Genomic DNA, 22,177 nt, shown 5'->3' on the forward strand with positions numbered 1-22,177 from the left:
ACAGCTCAGATACGCACACAGATACTCACTCAGACAGTCGCACTTTGAAGTGTCAACAGGCAAAGGACGAAGCCGAAAGGAGGCGACAAAAACAACAACACACACGTTATCCATCATGGGATCTTTCACTTTTGTCAGCGAAATAACAATGGCCTCTTAATTACACCAGTGTGTGCCGCTGTCTTTGAATGTGTGGGTTTTTTTTCGTGAGTGTGGGTATAGGATATTAAACACTGGAAAAAATAATAATTAAGGATATAATAAATGAGAAAATCAACCAACAATTTAGTTCTAGGTTTTAAAAGCAATGATTTTATAGCTAGGGATTCAAATAAGCTATATACAGTAGATACTCCAACAGCTTCTTAAAAACGGTGTATAAAAGTATGCAACGAAACCTAAAAGACTATCATAATTTTGGTTTATTAACCATAGGGTTATATATAGCTTTGGTAAAGTAGAAGAGGGAGTGGTTTTTAAGAAAGTCAAGAAACAGCAGGCTAATTTAAGGGACTTAAAGACTTCGTTTTGAAATCTTCTGAAGTACTAGGTATCCTTTTTTCAGTGCAACATGCAGGCAAGTACTAGTGTTTGTTTAGTCAGATGTTTGCTCGACACTTTCCTTTGGCTTTTCCTTTGCTTGGCGGCTCTTGCTTTTGGCCAGCACTTGTTGGCAAGTTTTCTTTTGGCCTTTTTTGTCGTCGCCTGCCGTTTCCTTTGCATTCCTTTGACTGTGACTATGACTTCGCCTGGTTTGGCATAATGAGCACACACATCTCGAAGGAGAGTCCGCATGTGAGGATCCTCCGACAGGATGTTAATTTCAATTTAAATGCCGGCCAGCTCCTTGAGAGCTCACTATGTCCTTCGGCGCCCCAGGCGAATGTCGTCTCAAGCAACTTTGTCCAGCTTGGGTCAACTTCCTTGGCTCACTTTTGACTGCCACTTTTGACCTCCCTGCAATTGCATTGACCAAAAGTCAAGAGGGCCTGCGGCCTTGGCCTGTGAACTTTAATTGGATTCTTTGCGAGGAAGAACTTATTCCTGCTCCTAGTCGAAATGAATTCATTTTGGGCGTGTGTTGACTCAATTTGGCTTCCTGGAAATAACCCCATTGCTGATCTTTCGCCACTCATTTGGCTAATTAAAATGGCATGAACAAACAGAAGCTCATCCATTTACATTTATGAATTATCAGTTCGAATATAGCACACCGTCATGCCACGCCCCCCGCTCCCGCCGCTCGCCCCTTCTGACAGCCCATAATTCACACATCGAACTTTGGGGTTACGGGCTAAATCTTGGAACAGCCGCGGAAATCACGTACAGCCAGGGCGAAAGTTGCCGGATCCTTGGCATTATTGTCTTTTAAGCTAACCCAGTTCCCCGCCTTCGCCCTTTCCCCATCGACCACAACAGCTAATTAACGTTAATTTATTAAATCAGTGAGCAAGTAAAGGCATCCGAGCAACTTTCCTGCAAAAACTGGGATGGGAAATGGGGCATGGGGCAAAGACAGCGCCAAGAGCTGGCAGAGATAAAAGTTGCACACGACTCTGCTCGGTTCTGAAGCTCAGGCTTAAGCACTTTGGGTTTTTTCAATACCCAGCAGTTGGGCAAATCATGGGTATATTGGGCTCCTAACCCTTTATAGATAAAGCACATACTGTGTGTGTGTCGGCAGACAAAAATCCTATATCCACGGGATAGGTACGTGGTGAACTTAACGGAATTCCTCAATACCTTTTTCTCAAAAAAAATATTTATTCTATGTATTCTTAGATAGAGAAGGCATATTAAATGGTATTTTCTTTATATATGTTGTTGAATTTTCGAATTATTATTTCCAGGGTATCCCGTACTTCATATAACCCCATTAGAAATCCCTCGCATTCTTACTTGTCTTAGCTGGAAAAGCATGAAAACCACACGCAGCAATTATTAATTCAATTATTTTAGCGCAAACAGCCACCTCAGACTAGGAGCGAGAATCCAAGAATCCTTGAAACCGAGAATCCGAGAATCCTGCAGGACCAAGACGCAGAAAGCTGTGTGGCATAAATGAGTTCTCTTTTCAGAGCGAGTGGATGAAATAGAGTAGCACAAACACAATTAAGACAGCAGGGGATGGGAATGGGATTGGGGGTAGGAAAAAGAAAGAAAGGCGAGCAAATAAAGTGGCAAATTTAATTAGGAATCAGCAGAGAAGACAAAAGTGCAGCTCTTTGAGTGCGGGGAATACCTGATGATAACCCACATCAGTCCGCCGGACATGTGAATTAATAACAGCATCCGTTTCCGGTGGAAAAATGGAAGGCGGTGGCCGAATTCCGGGGCACTGGAATTATAATATTAATATTAACAATGAGTGGCCAAAAAAGCAGACGGCGGACAGCGTGTCCGTAACAACTTCCGGAATTAAGTTGGCCGTTTTATTGTCACAGGAAAAGTTTCCCCAGAGGGCAGCAGAATAAAGCGATGCCGAATGTAGGTAAATTGTAAAATGCAAAAGTTTCCCAAGTTGAAGTCACCTGCTCGGGTTCCCAAACTAGCAGAGTAAAGAGAAGGGGAAGGAGCAATCGAAACAAAGTCCCTTTTGTTTCAATTCACGTCCAGGACAATTGGCCAGGATCCAGGATCCAACAGGAAAACCGAAGCTCATCAGGCATCAAGGTATAATTTGGCCGGGGACTATTTCATTTTACGGCCAAAGTGGCGCATTTGCATAAAGTTTTATTTTCTTTGACCCGCACTTGGGGATTTCTTTGACTTGCGTCCTCGTCCTTTTTCCCCGGCTGATTTCCATTTCGTCTACTTTGTCGCCAGGAAGTGATTTTCTGCAGCTGCAGCTATTGAAATTCAATATCTTTTCGCCACTGAGGGGGCGGTGAAAAGTCCCAGGGGGAGTATTGGTGTTCCTTAAAGCCATGGATCAGCTTTAACAAGTGTTTGCACCACACATCACGGCGTCACATCGTCACCAAAATCACACATCCGTCAGCCACCCAACATCCTTGGAAGGTAATTTGAAAATCAAACAAGCAGCGAGCGACTCCCTCGCAAATCCTTTCAATTGCTGCAATTTACTGGATAAATAGGATCAAAATCGAATTTAAATGGCAAACAAATTTTTCCTGATTTCGATTTTGTTGACAGAACTTTTCACTTATGTCGCTGAATAAGCAGATTATGCCAACAGGGGTTGTCTACTGGCTATAAATCGCACACCTTCAGTCCACAAGGGGTAAAGATATACACTCACTGTTTTCCAAATATATGGGGTTTGAAATCACTAATAAAGGTGTCTAAAAGTATGCAATAAAAAAGGCAATTTCATCTAAAATGTTTTATTGCCTACTTTTAGGCGTTTTTAAAGATGACTTTAAGCCTTTAGTGTTTTCTCAGAAACCAACGAATATGGAAATGTTGCGTTTCAAACGCCTCAGAAATATTTTAATTAAATTTCGCATTTGCACTTGAACGGTTATCCCTGTGGCAGGCAAAACTATTTACGTGCCTGGAACAAAAGTGAAATCATTCGATTTTATTTATTTTCACTCGAAACTGAAAACTTTTGCCCACTTTTCCCTTGCCGAATCCCCCGAAAAGAAAACTTGCGCAAAAAGGCAACCGAAAACTTTCAGAGAAAACTTTCTTGCTGCTCTCCTCTTCCACAAACATAAACAAGATTAATTTCACATGTTTTCCAGGGGGTAGCGAGGACTTTTCCGAGGGAGGGGGAAAGAGCTGCTCGAGTTATTACTTTGATTATGTTTATTCTAGTCATGAAATCCAAATGCCCGTTTCATGTGCACTTCATTTAATAAACCCATGCCGCCAAGTGAAAGCGCGAAATGATTTCCATGGCATTTTTGTCTGCTCGTGCAAGTTTTCCTCACTTTGTGTGATTAGCCAAGTGAAAAAACAAGAGATTAGGCAACTATTTACAACTTCATTTGCCTATGGATAATTCGGTGGTGTGGGACTTATCATACCTCATTACTTATTCATTTTCAGATTTTATGAGGTGAGGTACAATTTACTATTTGGCTTAATTTATGGATAATACAATAGAAAAATCACCACAGTTTGTGAATTGCTTATAAAGGTGTCTAAAAGTATGCAGTAAAAAAAGAATGTGAATAAATCCGGGTGATTGGAAATATATTGTTGCTTACTTTTCGACAATTATTTACAGTGTTTTCTCGGGATAGCTCAAAATTCAATTTGCTTTCATATTTGAAGGGCAGGAAAGGACGGCCAAGACAAAGCTCTTTAATATAGCCACTAATCTCGACACTGTCTGTGATCTTTCCACTATCTGCCAATTGCTCGGCGAATTTGGCCATCATCCAATGTGTTCTTCGCCATTCTGCCTTCACTCATCTTATAGACCACATCTATATCTCAGTCGGTGCGATCTGTGGCGACTCTTAAGTGCTTTTAATTATGTCCACTTAAGTCTCAATATCGTCAGCTTCCGAAGCGCGCAAATCACAGAAAGCCACACGCAGTGCCGTTGCGATGGGACAGGAAACTGGGAAACTGGGGAGTCGGAGGAACTGCTCGGCGCACTCTAAATAAAGCATAACAATTTATGAAATTTTAATTTTTACACTTAATAACACGCCGAGTTATGGGCGCGCCAAGTGAAACGGGCCAAGCGAATTCGCCAGGGAAGTGGGAGAAATGGGAGTGGGAAAAAGGGAGCTCAGGGGACTTTCTTATAGAGACATCAATGTGAGACGCACGGGCAGGTGGCCAAATCTCCGGGAGTGGGACAAATTGCGGTGCAACTTGTGTGGCACAACCGCAGACGTTGAGCGCAATTAGAGACGCCCGATATATATACTCGGTATATTTGGCCCCGACCGACTCGTGGATTATGCCATAAAGTCGAGTGGTCTCAGAAAATTTCGAACTGGAACAGGCAATTTATAGTAATTTTTATAATTTAGCTATCAATTAAAAATGAAACCCACACACAAGAGCAGTCCAATTTGTGTATAATCAAAACAGATTTTAAGACCCACCTGAAAATATGACTTTCTAATATAATAGATCCCAAAATGACTATACCTTTGCCAAATAAAACAAACATTCATATTTCTTACAAAAATCTTATTAAAGATACAAGACCTTTAGGGGGGACAATCAATAATCTACTTGATATATACAGAATTCTATAATACCGCTCAATTAGACACATCCCAACGAAAAAACATACGCATTTCCTGCCCGAACTGGCATTTCCATCTGCTTTCAGTTTGAAATGCTCCAATCAAGAATTTTCAATTTCAATAAACGAGCAAGGTAAATTGAAAATTCTCGACAGAGGATAGTGTGACATGTTCTCCCCGTCTGTTTCTGTTCCTCAGTAGTTTCTCCTCAGTTCGTTCCCGGGTGAACGTAAAGAATTTTGACATTGTATCAGGCGAAATGTTAACCACCGGAGATCTCTGACTTTGGTTAGTTAGTTCTGGCTGGGATCGCTGGAGGTGTCCCGCTCCAAGGCCCTGTCCGAGGGGTAGATGGGATTGGAGATCTCTACGGCGTGGTTGAGTTCATTGATCATCGAGGTGATGAGACCCTGGTGCTGTTCCTGCATTTTGGCCTGCAGACGCTGGTTCTCCTCGGCCTGTCGAAGGACCAAGGACTGGAACAGGTTCTTCTGCAGCTGCAGCTCGTTCTCCACATATCCTGGTCTTTTGTGAGCCGGCACTGGTGTCCTGATGCTCTTCGGCTCATTCAAATGGGCGGTTTTGGATGGAGCGTTCGGTTTGGCAGGAGAAACTGGGTTCTTAGCCTGATTTGTACGTTTTGTGGCTACTTTGGCCTCACAGTTGCGTCGCGTTTGGTTGGCAGTCTGGGTTTTGGGGACGTTAGGAATCCTGCTCACCTGGCTGGCAATCGGCTTAGGAATGCGGCTGGGATTCCTGGCTAGCGATGTTTTAGTAGGCTTTCCAATCTCTGGATCACTTTTGACGGCCAAGGTAAGCTGCGGCATGGGAATATGATCCGGATTTCTTTGCTGGTGCAGCTTGAAGAGATCAGGACTGGTGTTGCATCGCTTCGGGGGCTCCAAGGTCTTTTCTTTGGGCTGGAAGTTCTCAGGCCTCGGTGGGTCTGGTTTGGTTACCCAAGCACTCACAGACGCACCCATTTGAATGGGTGTTACCTGGAGAACAGCTCGTTGGGGCTTAGCTGGAGAAGCATCCTCGATCACCAGCTTAGAAGTCATCAGAATTGGCGTATTCAAGGGTGCAGAGATCTGCATGACCAAATTGGCGGTGTGATCATAGATAATGGTCTCAGATTGCTCCAGTTTTTGACGTAGGCGACCCATCACCACCAAAGGTCCGACTCCGTGGAATATTTTGGTGTTGGTGGAAGCACTCTTTAGCTCGCGATTGGTCAACTGGTTTCTCTTGAGGATTGCTTCCTTGGTCAGAGCGCACAAACGCAGGCGCATCATCTCCAGTCTTTTCCAGTCAGTCATCTAGCCAGTTTTAGTAATTATTGTAGTAATACCTACTATCCTGAAAGCTGACAACTTACCATAGGTGGCAGAATGGGTTTACCATTCAGGCTATATCCCGACTCAAACTCGCCACCTCCATTATTTTCCAGTTCCATGTGGAATACTAGTTGTTCTGTCTCATTGGCCATTTGCAGCAAATTTCTTGTAGATATTTCAGGTATCGAAAAGTTAGTGTTTTCTACAGGGGAATATTTTCAAGAATTTATTTGTTGTGTGATGTGTAGAGTAAAGGAATGGAATGGAATAGGAAAGGAATGTGAGTTGAGCCAACAACGGTTGACAGTTGTGGAATGAGTTTGTTTGCCAGGACTACTAGTCCGCACACCGATGTTGGTGGAGTACATACGGAAAAATATTGGTATCGATACAACATAACAAAAGTGTTGGAAAATCAGTTATTATAATTGCTTAACAGGGATGTAAATATTTTTCAAATTTATTTGAATCTACCATATGTTAATTATTATTTTAATACTTAAATTGAATATTTAAATAACTGAATATGCTATTATCTAAAGCTTAAGAAATATTAGTAATGAAAAAGGTTGATAAATTATCATAACGACATTACATATTTTCATAAGTTGAAGTCTTTAAAATTCGAAGTTCCAGAGATGGTTTGAGTTAAGGAAATGTTTGACATATCTTTTCTTTTCAACCAATACCAAACCTTTCTGGACATTATTTTCTTTCGAGTGCAACCCACATGCAATCCCCGTCCGTATTTTTCCCCAATCCGAAGAGAAAGTCTGACAAATGCGTCGCTCGTCGCCGGAGCGTGCCGCAAAAGGTATATGTGCCTCGTAAGGGCAGTTGGAAGTCGGCAGTCGAGCGTGGAACTGGCAAACAAGGAGCCCAAATAAAGTCCACTCCATTACCGGCAGGACACTCGTCCTTCCTTCGTTTTTTTATATATGTAGGTGGACCGTCTGGAAATTTGTCTTGGGCGCTTGTAGGTGTGATTTGTTTTTTAAATTTTGGGCCCGAGTTCCAGAAGCTGGCCAATTTGTCTCCCCCAGTTGGTTGACTTTTTATTTGCAACGAAGTCACGTAGCATTTTCACTTGCATACTTGCGACATGCGCCAATTTTCCACTAAATTTGCCATGTCAAACATATTTTGGAGCAACCTGCTTGCTCCCTGCCTCATAAAGAATTCAAATTAATACATTAACAACTTGAGATAATCGACCTTGGGGGTGAATTCCGGGTGGTACTTCTAGTTGTTCCAACGACAGGTAATAAACGCCGAGTTGTTCGTGCCAAAGTCTCGAAAGTTTTGCTCCAAGGCAATTTGCCTCAAGTGGCAATTCGGGAGCGTGCCAAGTGCCTTGGTAACGGTAACAGCCCACGGATTACGGATCACGGACTACAAAAACCCAAGTGGGTTAAGGCGGTTGGGAGGGGGCACTCTACGGTTAACCGCCAGCACCACAAAAGGTATTTATCTCATTGTGCGCAGATTAAGAGCTGCTCTCAAATTAGGTGAGTGTCGTCACGTGACACAAGATGAGATCTAGATAGCGATGAAAGGATGATGAAATAACGGAAAGGTAGGTGTGATAGAGGAGCTTTAAGGAGGAGGATTGAATAGGATGAATACCATGCTAAAAATGTACTTCTATCCTAAGTTCCACCAGCGTTAAACACACACTTAGGCATCATTTTTAAATGTATCATGTGTTCCTAGATTTTCAGGGAAATCAAATAAAATGTCTTTTACTTTTTAAACTTGGCTCAATTAATACTTTTAATAATGGGTAATATCATGCATTTCTGCAAAAATGGTACAGCACTTTAAGTCGACGAATAGATATGCAAAAACCTATGGCACTTCGATGAGTTAAGCCACTCTCAGCAGGAAGTCTATATCCACCTCTGGTTATGCAAAGCTTAACCCCTTAAAGACCCCTTCCTTTCCGATTCCAAACCGCGTTTTGTGCAAAAAGCCAGACAGACTCCGCTCCTGTTACACTTCATAAATTCAAAGAATTATGAGCCGTGACCCAGACGGAAGCGCAATGCAATCCAAGTGGCCGAGTGGCCAGTACACAATGAGTCCGAAGGGTGGAGGTCAACAGGTAATAACGGTTGCACGATTGGTTGGCCCCGACAATTTCCGCTGAATTTACAACCAGGGGTAGATGTCGGTGTGGATTACAACCATGCTTTTTATTTTATTACCCCCTGTTTTATGGTCGCGACAATCGATGAAAGCTGGGCATTGATTTTCGCTGATTCCAAGGAAAGTTCAAGAGTTGAAGTTCAAAGCTTCCGCATTCACTTTAATTGAGTTGCCCGGGTCTCATGCATATGCAGGGCTCAATTAAAAGTGCGCCAAGAAAAACCGAGAAAGACAAACACTGGCGCGAAGGAAAACTCCTTGGAGGGGTGGAAAATGTCTGCAAGTGACTCAACTCAAGGAGTCTCCTGTCTGTTGACATTTCGCGGTATGGAAAAAATTAAATTAAAATGCAAATTAGGCATTCCTACCGAGGAGTCTGGCCTGCAGTCTGCGATTCCCCCTTTTGCGTCTCGGGCAAAAGTGACAAATTGTTGTAAACACTGCACAAGTTACGTATTCGCCTCGTGGGACCTCGACTGTCACCTACGAAAAGCGGGGGATCAGGAATGGCATACCTATTGTATACATATTTTAGCACAGCCAAGAGGTCCCGACTTTTTAGCCAAGATGAATGTTTTTATTTCTGCGCCTTTCGCCTGCGTCCTTCCTTCTTTTCTGCGGTGAATTATGCAAAGTAGTTGCGTAATGCTCTTGTTACAATAATTTAATCTTGTAATCTGTTTCTGTTCGACTCCGCAGCAAGTGCCATAAATAATTCAGCTGGCCCGCTGCTGCAAAAGCGGATTTCTCCTTGGAAGGAATCTTTGCATTTTTAATTTCAAGGTAAACAAGCGCAGATAACTTCGCCGCCAGAAACGGAATCCTAATGAGCCTCTCCTCAAGGTGACTTCACTTTGGTTCTTCGGATTGACATTTCAGCGGGAGGCTGAGCAAGTTAATTCAATTTCCGCAAGCTGAAACAAAAATAAAAGAAGAAGGCACAAAGTTTATCCAGGCAACCCCTTTCTTGGTTCTGTATGCTTAAGAAGGGGGCTCTAACGAACCCCATTTGCGGCTGGCTAATTATGCCATACACAGCCTTTGAAGAGCTCTTTAATAGCACAGGTTAATCTTATCGTAAGTTGGGGAAATATTTTTTAAATACATCAAGGGTGCTGCTAAAGTGATAGACTCACTTATGTTATAACGTGCTTAAAAGTATGCAACAAAATATGAACTGAATTCATTCCGAAGAAGTTCTTTTTATAGCATACTTTTAAACACATTTGCTAAAAATTTTCGAGACAATAAATATAATTGGTAATGAGATATTCCTTACTTTAGCTTAATGCATAGGATATTAACCATTTTTCAGCTAATTAGCCGTACTCATCGCTAGATAAGCTCTTAAAGGATTCCACGTCAAGGCAGGGCCATAAATCAGATGTCACAAAATGTAAATCCACCGGCAAAAAGAAAATCGCAGACAATATAAAATTTCAATAACATTCCCGGCGTGTCTTGTCCTTTGGCACAAGGTGCACATGGAGCATCCACATGGTCCCACCCATTTTCAAAGCAATAAGGATACGTTTTTCTGTTATTTTTGGGAGGAAGGAGCCGGTAAACAGGATCCGAGCGGAAGCAATACACGTTGACACGTCGCAGGGATACAAAATGTGGCGCTGTTAGTTCCGCAGTTTCGCCGGAGACAAAGGACAGCGGCGTAATGTAACGGAAACTCTATTGAATTGCGATAAAAATCGCGTTTGCCAGCGAGCACCCTTTGAACCGCCCCGCCCCTTCGTCCTTTTCGTCCTCGGGCTGCAGGAGACACGGGTTTAGCCGTTTTAAAGCATACTTTGCGGCTTGTCAACAGGCGGCAAAATTTATTGCAAATGTACGCCAAAAGAGTTGCACGAAGTTGGAGACGTTTGTGGATCTAGTCGGGTGGTTTTCCTATATAAAAGGTCTTGAAAAGAAACACGACAGACTTTATCTTTACTTAAAGGAGTAATAAATTTATAACAATATCGCATATTAATATATTTTTTAATAAAGGTGTCTAATACATACATTCTAGATGTTTTCATTTTGAGAGAAGTCTCTTGTTTGTTGCATACTTTTAGATACCTTTGTTAAACATTTTAAAATCCAAGGAATTCGGTATTGCACTGACTAATCTATTAATATACGCATGTTGCACAACTTTTTTTTGGATTGTTTTTTGAAATAAACTTAAAACCTAGTAGAAGTGTAAATAAAATTCGTACTTTTCTAGTAATTTTCTTCCTCATTTTGGAATGCTGTTCCTGCTGACAATGTTATCGTTACGGTTATTGATTGAAATTTTTTACACTTTGCTTGTTGCCACGTTTCCTGCCCCTTAACCCACTGTCACACCAAGGGTAGTGACATTCGGTGACGGCGACCAAGGGTTAAGGAAAACGACAGCTGTTGTTCTGGTTTTCAACTCCTTAGGTTTTTGTTCTGATATACGAAAAGAGTGAAAGCCCTAGGCAGGCAGTCATCATCTGGGGCAGGTATTCTTAGACCATTTCCTTTTGGCATCCTTATGGCTGCGTTCTGGCTTACACGCACATCCTGTCAGTTGCAGGACCTTTCAGGACCGAAGGACCATCCACATCACCTACACAATGCGAGCGGAGACGCACAATGGCCACATCAATTGTGCATTTCATTTAACTTGCCACGCCCGTGTGACTTTTAAGTGTTGCCTTCTATGGTACATACCCCTGGAAAACCCCCTGAAAATCCCCCTCTTAACCCCCCTTTGCCGGCTTTCCACGAGTGCTGGACATGACAGCTTCTGCATGAGCAACTCGCTCTCCAAAAGCTGCCCCTATGGCAAACATGTTGCTGCCAAAAGGCCGAAAGCCAAGGCCCGTTGTCTGTAGGTTTTTAGGTGTGTTTAGGTATTATCTTGTACGGGGTGTGATGCGGGGGATGGGGATGGAAGGGTAAAGGGGTGGTGCTGGTGGTGAGCATGTGGCATGTGGAAGGCCCCACCCACAGCCCAACTAAACACCGCCCACAGCAAACTTTGTGTGCGTTTGTGTCATTGTTAAATTTTGCGCTCGAACGATCTGCAACGGATGACATCCGTATGGCAGGCAAGTTACTTTTTGATTTACAGTATGCTACTTTTTACACCCCTTACTTAGGGAGAGTGAGGGTATATTGCTTCTAAAGAGATTTAGAAATTATTAGATTAACAATGAGTTATAAAAACTCATTTAAGGCAGGGATTTCTATACATTGAGCTTGGAATTTCCTTAGAAAATATATTAATAACAGTTACTTGTTGTAAATTGTTTTAATAATGCAAAAAATTATCATAGGAAAAGAAAGAAATCTGTATAATTTTTTAATCAACTATAAAGATGTGTAAAGTTATGCCATAAAAACTGAAAATATTTTGTTGCATACTTTTAGGCTCATATATGAATGAAATAAAAGCACAATGAATTTTCGGGGCCTCCTTATTAATAGATCTTTCTATTTTTTAAAGTTTGGAATAGTTGCGGTGCTCTATCGATTCCCTTCTAAAATCAAACTAACTCTCTAATGGGTATCTCAGTTGTCGCAGAGTTTTCTAAACATCTCTAGCTCGTTGTTCATCAAACGCCTGGCTGCCCCGCCTGACCTCTGACCCCGGACCAGCTTCCTGACCCCGCTGGCCAAGTCACGAATGCCGAACCCCGAAATTTCGTCCTGTCCAAGGTGCAGCAAAGGTTGTCACAAGTCGCCCGCCTGTCGTTTGCTGGTTGTTGGTTGTCGGTTGTTGGCTGTCGTTAGCATTTGGTTTAAATTGCGCAAAATGCGTGTAATTGCTGGAACTGACGATTGAATGAGCCCGTGTATTAGGAGGAGATGCAGACCGAGATGGCAGATGGAAGCCAGTCCGGCGAAGATTTAAAGTTTCTGATTTGATTTGAGGCCAAGCTCTGTCTTCATCTGTATCCCGAGTCCCGAGTCCTGAATCCAGAAACCCCTTCCCCGATCAACCGACTGACTGTAGTAATTATGAGCGCATTGTTGTGCGAAAAATTGAGTTTCAGTTTCAGAGTTCTCGAGTTTGTTTAGCTCTAAACTTGTGCCGCACTACTTGGGATCGAGATTTGTATGGAGATGGGGCTGGTCTGGACCTGGAAGTGGACTCTGGCAGATGTTTCCGTTTCCGCTTTGGGCTGGCAACAAAGTGAAAGTGTCCGGAAGGCCAGAGAAAGCAGAGAGGGGCTAGTGAAACTTAAGCAAATTGATAAACGTATTAAAATGGGTTGCCAGATAAAGAGATGACTCATAACTGGGTGGCTTTCAGAATTTAAGAATTTTTAAATGAAGAGAAAATCTACAAAGATTTATTTTTAAGAAGGACCTAATAATTAGTTTTATCTCCCAATAAAAAATATAATTTAAAACTCATTTTATAAACATATGGCTTGGATCGAAATGTATTTTTTTCTTGTCTTAAGTTTATTTATTTATTTAAAAATTTTTTTTTATTTTTTTCAGAATGGTGTCATACATTTTCCTCTCAATTGTTAACCTTTACCCTGTCACCTTTTCCCCATTTTCATTTTTGTTTCACGCTCAAGTAGGCGCAATTAAAAAACTCCTTTCCCTGCTGCACTTTCCATTTTCGCGTTTCCATTTGCATTTGCAATGCCTGTTATTATGGCTGTTGATAAAAGATTGCACAATGTTTACTCGCACCACCCACAACACCCCCACCCCCTTTAACCCCCCGCATGGCAACATTTTTCGCAATGGGCAATGCAAATTTGCGGCCGATGCGGTAATTGCCGCTCATTATGGTCAGGCAAATGTGGCCATCGCCATCGCCATTTGCCAGTTGGCCGGGAAAACCGGGAATATGGCCCGAACCGGACTGATAAGACAAATGCAGTCCCACCTGCCACGCCCACTTGGCACCATTCCGCCCCCATTGCACTCGCTTTTAATGCAATTTTTACATTTCGCCCTCGCAAAAGAGGAGCTGGACCATAAGTCACTTTAATGGGCTTTCAATGAGGTGTGCCTGTGCCTGTGCCGCGGGAAATGCAAATGCATTAATGGCATTTTAATGTTGAGGTATTTGGGCCTACACGACCCCCAGCCCCCAGGTAAGGGTTAAATTCAGGGCTGGCATTTCGGCAATTTAACCGAAAAACTTTAAATGACCATAAAACAGAGTTTTGGCACAAACTTTAAGCCACAAAAAGGTAGTTGTCGCCCCCGGGAAAATGATAAATTATTTTGAGCAAATGCCGCAGGAATTTTGTGCTTGCCAAGGAGGGAAAAGTTAAGAAGCCAAAAAGTGTGTGTAGAAAATGTTGGGAATCGTTTCCCAAGAGATTTATTGGGGACTCCTTTGGTTAACCGAGGTTCCATGGGAATTTATGCGACTGCGTTTGTCATCTCGCCAGCGAAAGGAATTCCAAGGATTCACACCTCCGAAAAATATGCATATGCCTTGAAAAATTCCAGAACCCCTTGCCTCCGACCCAAACCACATGTCCGATTTAATTTGTTGGAAAATTTAAACAATGGGGCGGCATAGGAATTAATTCCCAGCCACGGAATGAACTTTGACACCTCGTCCAGCAATTTTGCGGTGGACAAACCTTTTTGGGACTTGGCAACTTTTATGCGAATCCCATTTGGTTTTTATTTTTTGTTTTTCGGGTTTAATGAGCCCGGACCGATGTCGACAGCAACATTATTATTCCAAATAAAAGCGCATTATGCTGGATTATCAACTCCGGTCCGGAGTGGAAATAGAGCGGGTCCCATATGGCGAGAAAGGTAGGAAAGGCGAAAACTTAATTTCCAGCTGGCACGCCATGTATGGGCATCCGCATTCCACTGTCCGCAGGATAAAGGATAAAGGACACGGGCCCAGGACACTTGACCATCCAGATACTCCCCCTTTCCCTCGGTGGGTTGGCCCTAATGAATGTGCCGAGTCGTCGTCCTTTTCGTTCCCCCCGCTTTGCAATTAAATGTGAAAATGTTGAAAATAATTTGCATTGCGTCCCTGGCTTATCGCCTCTGCAATTAAGGTAGTTTCTGGCAGGGTTCTATTTACTCTTTTTTGGGGAATTTAATTACTGCAAGGATTTAATTATGTCATCCCCGAAGGAGCTTAGTGCCACACGTCGTCCAAGGGGGATAAAATTAAAAATACAAAAACGGTTCAGAATCTGGCGAATTGTTCAATGAGTCGTGGAGTACTTTTTACTGACGTCAAATTTGCTGGACAAAGCCCAGAAAATCCACACTCAATTTACCTGCATTGTCCTCTGGATGCACTGGGCCTTATCCCCCGATTTTATTGGCCGCGATTTTTGCACTTGAGATGCTTTTTCATATATTTTAAAACAGTAAATGCAAAAAATCGCACGCTGACAATGAGCGGAAATGAATTATGTTTGAGGCTCGACACCTCTTTCCCCGGAATTTTGGGGACCATTTTTGCATTTTCGAACCACCGCTGAGGTGCCCTTACATCCATTGTGCAGCATTGTGCGAGTGCATTTCGCGTTTTCGCGCTGCACAGTCACAGTTTATTGTTGCCACGCGGAGGCAGACAAATAAATCAATGACAGCGCGACTTTATTGTTTCGCTCACAGAAATATTGCCTTTATAATATAAAACAGCGGCCGTGGAGCTCTCCACTCGATCGTGCCCGCCTGATAAATAATAAAATACCTATAGGGAGTATCCCCACGGGAGTGGGGGATCCCATACCATCGCGGGCTCCCTTTATATATATTAAATGGGCTGCGGTCTGGCCATCTATTGACAAATTTTGAATGATGTACGGCAATAAAAATCCATTAATTGTGGCGCGAATGGAGCGGACTGAACCTGATTTACTCATGGGGCTGGAAAAGCTTCAAAAATATTATATAAGCAATAAAAAAGGGTTTAACAAATAAACAGCTTTCCATATCATATCACCTTCATTTGCTACTATACCTCCTTTTAAATTGGTTTATCACTTTAGCAAGAGTTTTCCTTAAACTTTGCTCTACTCCCCAAAATAAAACCAAACCTCAAGCAGCTCTCGTCCTTAATCAAACTAATACGACTCAATTTAAACACCGCTAAATCAACAACTGCCACTCAGGAGAAGTCGGGGAAAATGCGGAGAAAGTGCCGGGAAAACCCTCTGCAAATTCGAGCTCCGAAGATTGAATAAACTGTGAGTAAAATTAAAAGTGCCACAAGGAGGCGGAGGGGGGAACTTTCCTCCGAAGGACCCAGCTCGTACACCTACAGGACCTTCTCCCCTCCCAACATTTCGAACAAGTTCCGTCAGAGTGCGCAACATTTTTACGCTTTTTTGGTTCATTTTCAATGCATTTAACTTGAGTGACTCTTTAATCCTTGTAAGTATCTTAGCGGGCAGAAGAGCCCCTTTTAGGACCCCCTTCTCCCTTCTCCCGCCGCCCCTGGCATCTTTAGCTACAATATTTATTTACCTTGCGCCTTTTGTGCCCACGTGCAGTTTCTTGGTCTCGTCTTCCGTTTTTCCTTCATCTATATTGCCCCAAAACCCCGACTTCCTTTCCCAATTTCGCTGTCGTCGCTCTGCAGCTACGTGTCCTGTGTCCTGAGTCCTTTAGGGGCGTAGAGGAAAGGGGGCGGGGCTGTCTGCCACTTGGCATATTTTAAATACATTTCATGCGCTCCTGAGCTCGCTTTTCTTCTGCTGCTGCTACTGCTGCTTTTCCTTTTCCCGCTCGAGGATATTTACTTCTTGAAAATATGTTTACTCGTGTTGTGCATATTTTAATCGTTTACTTTGCCACAGACTTTTTCGGCACTGCCTTCTTCCCTTTTCCCTGGCCTCTTTTATATGTGTTTTTCCTGTTTGAGTTACGTTTAAGTTAAATAAGCCATGCGAGTCCTTTTCCTGCTCCCACTGACGACTAATTTTAGCCGGAATTTAAGCTTGTGATGGAAATAGAGGAGTTTAATTGTTGGAACTGTGTCTTTTCAAGTTTATATTTAGAAGAACAGTTGATTTTCAAGAACTGAAAAGTCTTAAAAATATAGGAGCAACCTCTATTTACATTACAAATCTGTATCTGCTTTATTATTTATAGTTTATTAAGTATTTCAAATAAATCCCAAATGACTACTCACTTTTTCCTTATAAAAATAAGAGCATTAAAAATAAAACTCCCAACAGGTGTTTATTATTTATCTGTGTGCATTTCCCCCAGTTTTATGGGGTTTTCCTTTTCTGTGGCCTTCTGTGGAAATTTATAATGAATTCTAATGAGCTGCAGAAGATACTCGTATAGTTCTCTTATCCCAGGAGCCTCGAGCCATTCGTTAGCTCACGAGATGCGCTTCGACGCGTTTTACTTAGGTGGAAGGAAGGTATGCTGTTTAGATGGAGAGGAGGTACTTCCTTTAAAGCGGGCAAAGTTTGGCACACAAATAGCCAAAGGCTCCAAGGAGTTGTCTGCCAAAGTTTGCCCTTAAATATGTGGAAAGCAATGAAACGGGGAACAAGATTTAAACAGATCTGAAGGAGGAATTTACATGTGCTGTGCTCCACTGATGTTTATCGAATATTAAAGGTAATTCCCATACTCATATAGCCAAAAGTCTTCACCCCTTTGGCGATTCCCTTTGATTGCTCAGTTTGTCGTGAAACTTTGGGCTCTTCTTCCACTTCAACCCCCTTTACAGCTTTGATTCCCGGGGAACGCCTGCTGAAATTATTTCAATTAAGTTTCTTACAAACCAACCTCTCCTTTCCCAGGGAAATCCCCCGAAAACCCCTCTGAAAACCTTCCGGACGGACTTTCTTTCATTAGTTGCGCTTGTTTTTGTTTCGCCCCGAAAATTTATTGTCAGGTTCGATGGCTGGCAAAGTTTTTATTGCACGCGCCCGGAGTTTTGGCTCTTGTTTGTTGGCTTTTGATTATTCAAATTAAGCTTAATTGTTAAGGTGGCCGGGTTTTATTGAGGGCCGATGGGCCATAAAAGTATTCGGCTATTATGCTCGTTATTGGGCCAGCACTTTGGCTTAGTTTTCGATGGCGAATTGATTCAGAAACTAAGTTTGAGCTCCACTCGCGATTCTGTTTGCAGTTGGAAGCCCCAAAGAGCGGAAGCGTTTCCAGTGCCAAATATTTTTTTGCTTTTGCTTCCAGCATTTTGTGGTGTACCTTTTTGTGACACTCCCCTTTCCGGAGGCCACTCTCAAATAAAGGGGAAAAAACACTATTATTGGTGGGTTTTGAGGACAAAAGGATACCCTTTACTATGCACTTTTTATGGTAGTCCTTGCAGTACCAAAAATCTGTGAAGCGTCGGTCTATACATTTGAGTTCTAATTGCCAGATGATTGCGAATTTTATTACGAGTTTAATAGCATCTGATATTTAATAAATCAAAATCAAAATTAGAATACTAAAGAATTTTTAAGATTTAAGGCAATTGAAAGCAAAAACGATTTCCAAGGCCAGATAATCCAGACATTTATACAAATCTCTTGTTGTTTTCAAATTATTTTGTATACCTTTTTTAAAAAAAAGATATGTTCTCCCTTACCCAAAAATTAAAGGGTATTCCAAAATGCATTCCAAAAACACACACACTGGCTTTCAAAGCTGACCAGCGGGAATGGCGCGAAATTCGTGCATTAAATGGAGTGGACTTCCGGTTGGTGAAAGCTGTGGCATCGAGTGCTGGATCCCCTCCTCCATCGGGGAAATTCCGGGGGGATAGAGATAGAGGGGGAGTCAACTGCAACTGAATTTATGCCCACTGGCCAATAATCCATTTTTAGGGCCATCAACCAAACCGAAATATTGGCTCATCCATTGTTTCCGTGCTAATTGTTTGGGACTACTATTGCCGGCAATTTGCCCGGGAAAATCCCTGTTTTTCCACTCTCCCAGTGCCGCCCACTTTTCTTTTTTCCCTCTTTTTTTTGGGAAACGGGGGGCGGTGGGAAGGTGGATGGATTTGCGGGCACAGCTGCTGCGAAGGCTTGCAATTATTTTGCAAACAATGAAATTGTTGCTGCGTGTGCAAACATAAAATCAAATTGTGTGTAGGTGTGTGCAGCTGTTGCGGCTCGGATACGGATAGAAATGCCGAAAACAGACGGAGACTCAGATACAAAGATACTTGCGAGGTGTCGCATCTGCGGGCGAACATTTGCCTTGATTTGATTTTACCTATTCGGGGGAGTCCGTATCCGCAGTCCATGGATATGCAAATTACTTGTCGGCGGGATGGCAGGTGATGGCTCCATAAAAAGCGTAATCAATATGTCGGACGAGAAGGGAAAAAAGAAGGGAGACGGGGACGGGTGCCACTTACTTGGCAGTTTGGGTAAATGAATTTAAATAAGCCCAGGCAGGCCGGGATTCGCTAACAAAGTGCAAATCGAGCCAAATAAATCACGGCCCGCGACACGGAGCCACAAACTCCGCGATCTGGCTAAATTAATCACGTTGCCATACATCAAAACAAACAGATCATGACAAATGCAGAGCCTAAATCGAGCAGGGACTTTCTTTTCCACTTTCCCCATCCCACTTTCCCGCCCCCCGATCGCAACTGCTTTTTATTCTTCGCCGGCGAAGACACCTCGTTCATTGTCCGCCAGCGAAACTCTTTCGTTTTGATACTCTATGGTGGGAAAGGGACTTTTAGACTTCCTAGGAAAGTCTCACTAATTTTTCTACATTTTTATGTGTATAAAAAACTATCCTTGAAATTGCAGGAGTAGATACTGAACTCAAACCACAAATATTAAAGAGGTCAAATATTTACCTAATTGTTTTTACTGATGTGTATGTTGGTGCTAAGAAACTGGCTCTGTCCTGAGGAAACTAAATCATCGTAAAAAAACGCAGGTCTTAAAAGTCACATTGTCAATATATAATATAAGAGTGTTCCTTTAAATATTGTTAGATCTGCAACAAAAATATATTTTATAATAAAAGTAAATTAAGAATTCAAAAATTAATATCAAGGGACCTAGAAAATTAATTTTTAGAAGATTAAATTAGATTAGAAGATTAATGTAAGCTTAAATTCAATATTTTGATACTTAAGGGCACTTGATATTCGACTTTCCTTCAACATTATCCCTTTTTCTGCTGCTGCTTTAATTAAAATAATTTTTACGTTTGCTGGCTGCGCTTTTCCACGTGAAATTCCACCGCAGAACAAAGAGGGCCCAGACGACATAGCCGCTGTCATGTTCGCTTGTCTAGCAATGTGTTCGCTGGCCAGGTTGTGCATCCAAGAGCAACTCCATTACCATCTCAGCAGCTCACTGTCCCACAATACCATTCCCATTTATTTTCCGAGTCTCCGGCCAATGCCAGCGCATAAATTATGCTTCGTTGTCGTCCGAAGAAGAAGTAGAAGTCGGATCGTCTGAGGTGACAAAAGGTACCCAAGAAACGGGAGACTTGCTGCGGGAAATTTCTTGGCAGGCAGAAAATAGATTTTCCCGACTAACTGACTGACTGCCTGGCTGGTTGGCTTCATTGTCCTAGGCGCAATGGAGTTTTAATTGTCCAACGGGGCGACATAAATTTTGGCTGCGCGATTTAAGATTTTCTAAAACATTTGAAGTCAATCTATCGCAGCCCCTTAATGGTCAGCCAGGTGCCAAAAGAAGGGGCCTCCCAGACAACACCGCAGAACACAAAACACAATTTGTGGACTTGCAGGGGCAAAAAGGCAGAAACCGAAACAGAACTTCTGGCCGAGAGCCAGCAGACAGGAGAACTCTTAAAGTGTAACCAAATCGCTCGGAGAGGGAAATGTTTTGCATTTCAAATTGCATTTTAATCGCATTTCAACCTGAAATGCCATTAGACATAATTCGTTTAGCTGCATTTGTCATTGGCTGTCTGGTTCTATGTGGGCCCTGGCCAAATCATTTCGATATGGGGATTTTCGGTGCTGTTTCGCCTCGTCGGAGGACAATTGACGAACGTCCGCACACGTAAATCAACTTTGGCATTGATTTCCACTGGCTGACTGGACGGCACTGGATGTCCCCGGCTGATTGCGATTGCCATTGCGATTTGAATGCAACTGTCCGGCAGATTATGCAATCACTCCACTCCACTTCGCCCATGTCAAATTCAAATTCGTCCTGCCGTAATTGATTGTGAGCCGTCGCCCCTCCACTGGCATTTAATCAATTTATGCCCGGTGCCCGAATTGGCAGTCGACATTGCGCCGAGTGAGTACTTCTAGTATCGAGTAGATCGATGCCGGTGCACTGCACCCGATGCTCTGCCTTGGCACCTGTCACCACCTCCAATCGGATGATCAGTCTGCACTACCCAAAAAAAAATGTCAATTATAGGGGTGGGAGAAAGAAATACCATGTTGAAGACACAGGGATAACTCGTAGAGATCTTAAAAAATATATTACAGTTGGGGGAGTTAAATATTTAAATCTCTTCATGTTTTGCACATCAATATAAATTTGTTCCTCTTAATAAAATATTACGAAAATTTGGTAAAGCATATATCAAAAGATAGTTAGGGTAAAAATTTAAAGAAATATTTCTATGTTTGAAAGGATTTATTTAAGCCTACATCAAAATTTTTTTTTGATCTTTGAACATTGTCTTAAGATTTTTTACAATACGCTTGGAGATTTATTTGGTATCTGATTAGATATCATTAATTTGCTGTGATAGTATCATATTTTTACTAAGTCCTTTCATATCGTTAATAGTTTTATTTTTATTTTTACAATTAAAGCATACCTTTTTCCCCACAGTGAAGAGCGGGGGCAACGTCTTGTTTTTCGGTGACTTGTTCAGGTATAAATAGACAGCTCACCTTGCCGATGAAGGTGTTGAAAGGCGGGTCCATCGATTGATCGGCCGATCGGTGGCATATCTAGATTTAAATTTAAATCAGCCCGACGCAACTTATCGATTTGCCCGAGCTGACCCTGAGTGAGGCATTTCTTTCTCTAGCGATACATATATTTTTCTAGCTCGAAAAACTCAATTTCCTGCGCGAAGACTGGGGAACCCATCAAATGCTTTACGACGGCAGACCGCAACTTGAAATTTAACACACGTTGCTCGGCCCTGACCCCTTTGGTCCGTCTGTCTGGGCTGTGTTCTGCTACTTTTTCATTTTTCGCATGTAATGTGTGTAATCAAAGTAACAAAATCCAAATCATATTTCCTTCATTGACCACAAAATGTGGGCGGCCAACCCTTTTTCCGCCTGCACAACCCACACATTCATCTTCGGTGCGCATATAAAACATTTTACTAGATTTATACAATCAATGCTCTCTGCCTCGGAACATTTCTTAACCTTGTTAGATGCGATTTTTTACTCTTTTGGCTGTGGGCAAAATTATTGGTCTGCGCATATGTAATCATCTCTGTGGCAAAGAGGAGGTTGTTGGGCCGAGGACACACCATAAAGTGCACACAATCAAATCGAAATTCGTTTTAGGTACAACTCCTTTGAGGCTGTGCGGGATATGTGCGACTGTCTTGGGTTCGGGGCTTGAT

General features: G+C 42.4%; 1 protein-coding gene across 1 annotated transcript; it reads right to left on the minus strand.

Annotated features, from left to right (window-relative positions):
- Window positions 1-5,100: 5,100 nt before the first annotated feature.
- LOC108017263 (uncharacterized) lies at window positions 5,101-6,824 on the minus strand. Its single transcript, XM_017084277.4, has 2 exons — window positions 6,559-6,824; window positions 5,101-6,499 (listed from the first exon to the last, which is right to left on the minus strand). Exons 1-2 carry the CDS (start codon window positions 6,667-6,669, stop codon window positions 5,474-5,476), a joined length of 1,137 nt encoding a protein of 378 aa, XP_016939766.3. The 5' UTR covers window positions 6,670-6,824; the 3' UTR covers window positions 5,101-5,473.
- Window positions 6,825-22,177: the final 15,353 nt, after the last annotated feature.

The sequence above is a fragment of the Drosophila suzukii genome, chromosome 3, assembly GCF_043229965.1.
Source record: "Drosophila suzukii chromosome 3, CBGP_Dsuzu_IsoJpt1.0, whole genome shotgun sequence".
NCBI classification, from domain to species: domain Eukaryota; kingdom Metazoa; phylum Arthropoda; class Insecta; order Diptera; family Drosophilidae; genus Drosophila; species Drosophila suzukii.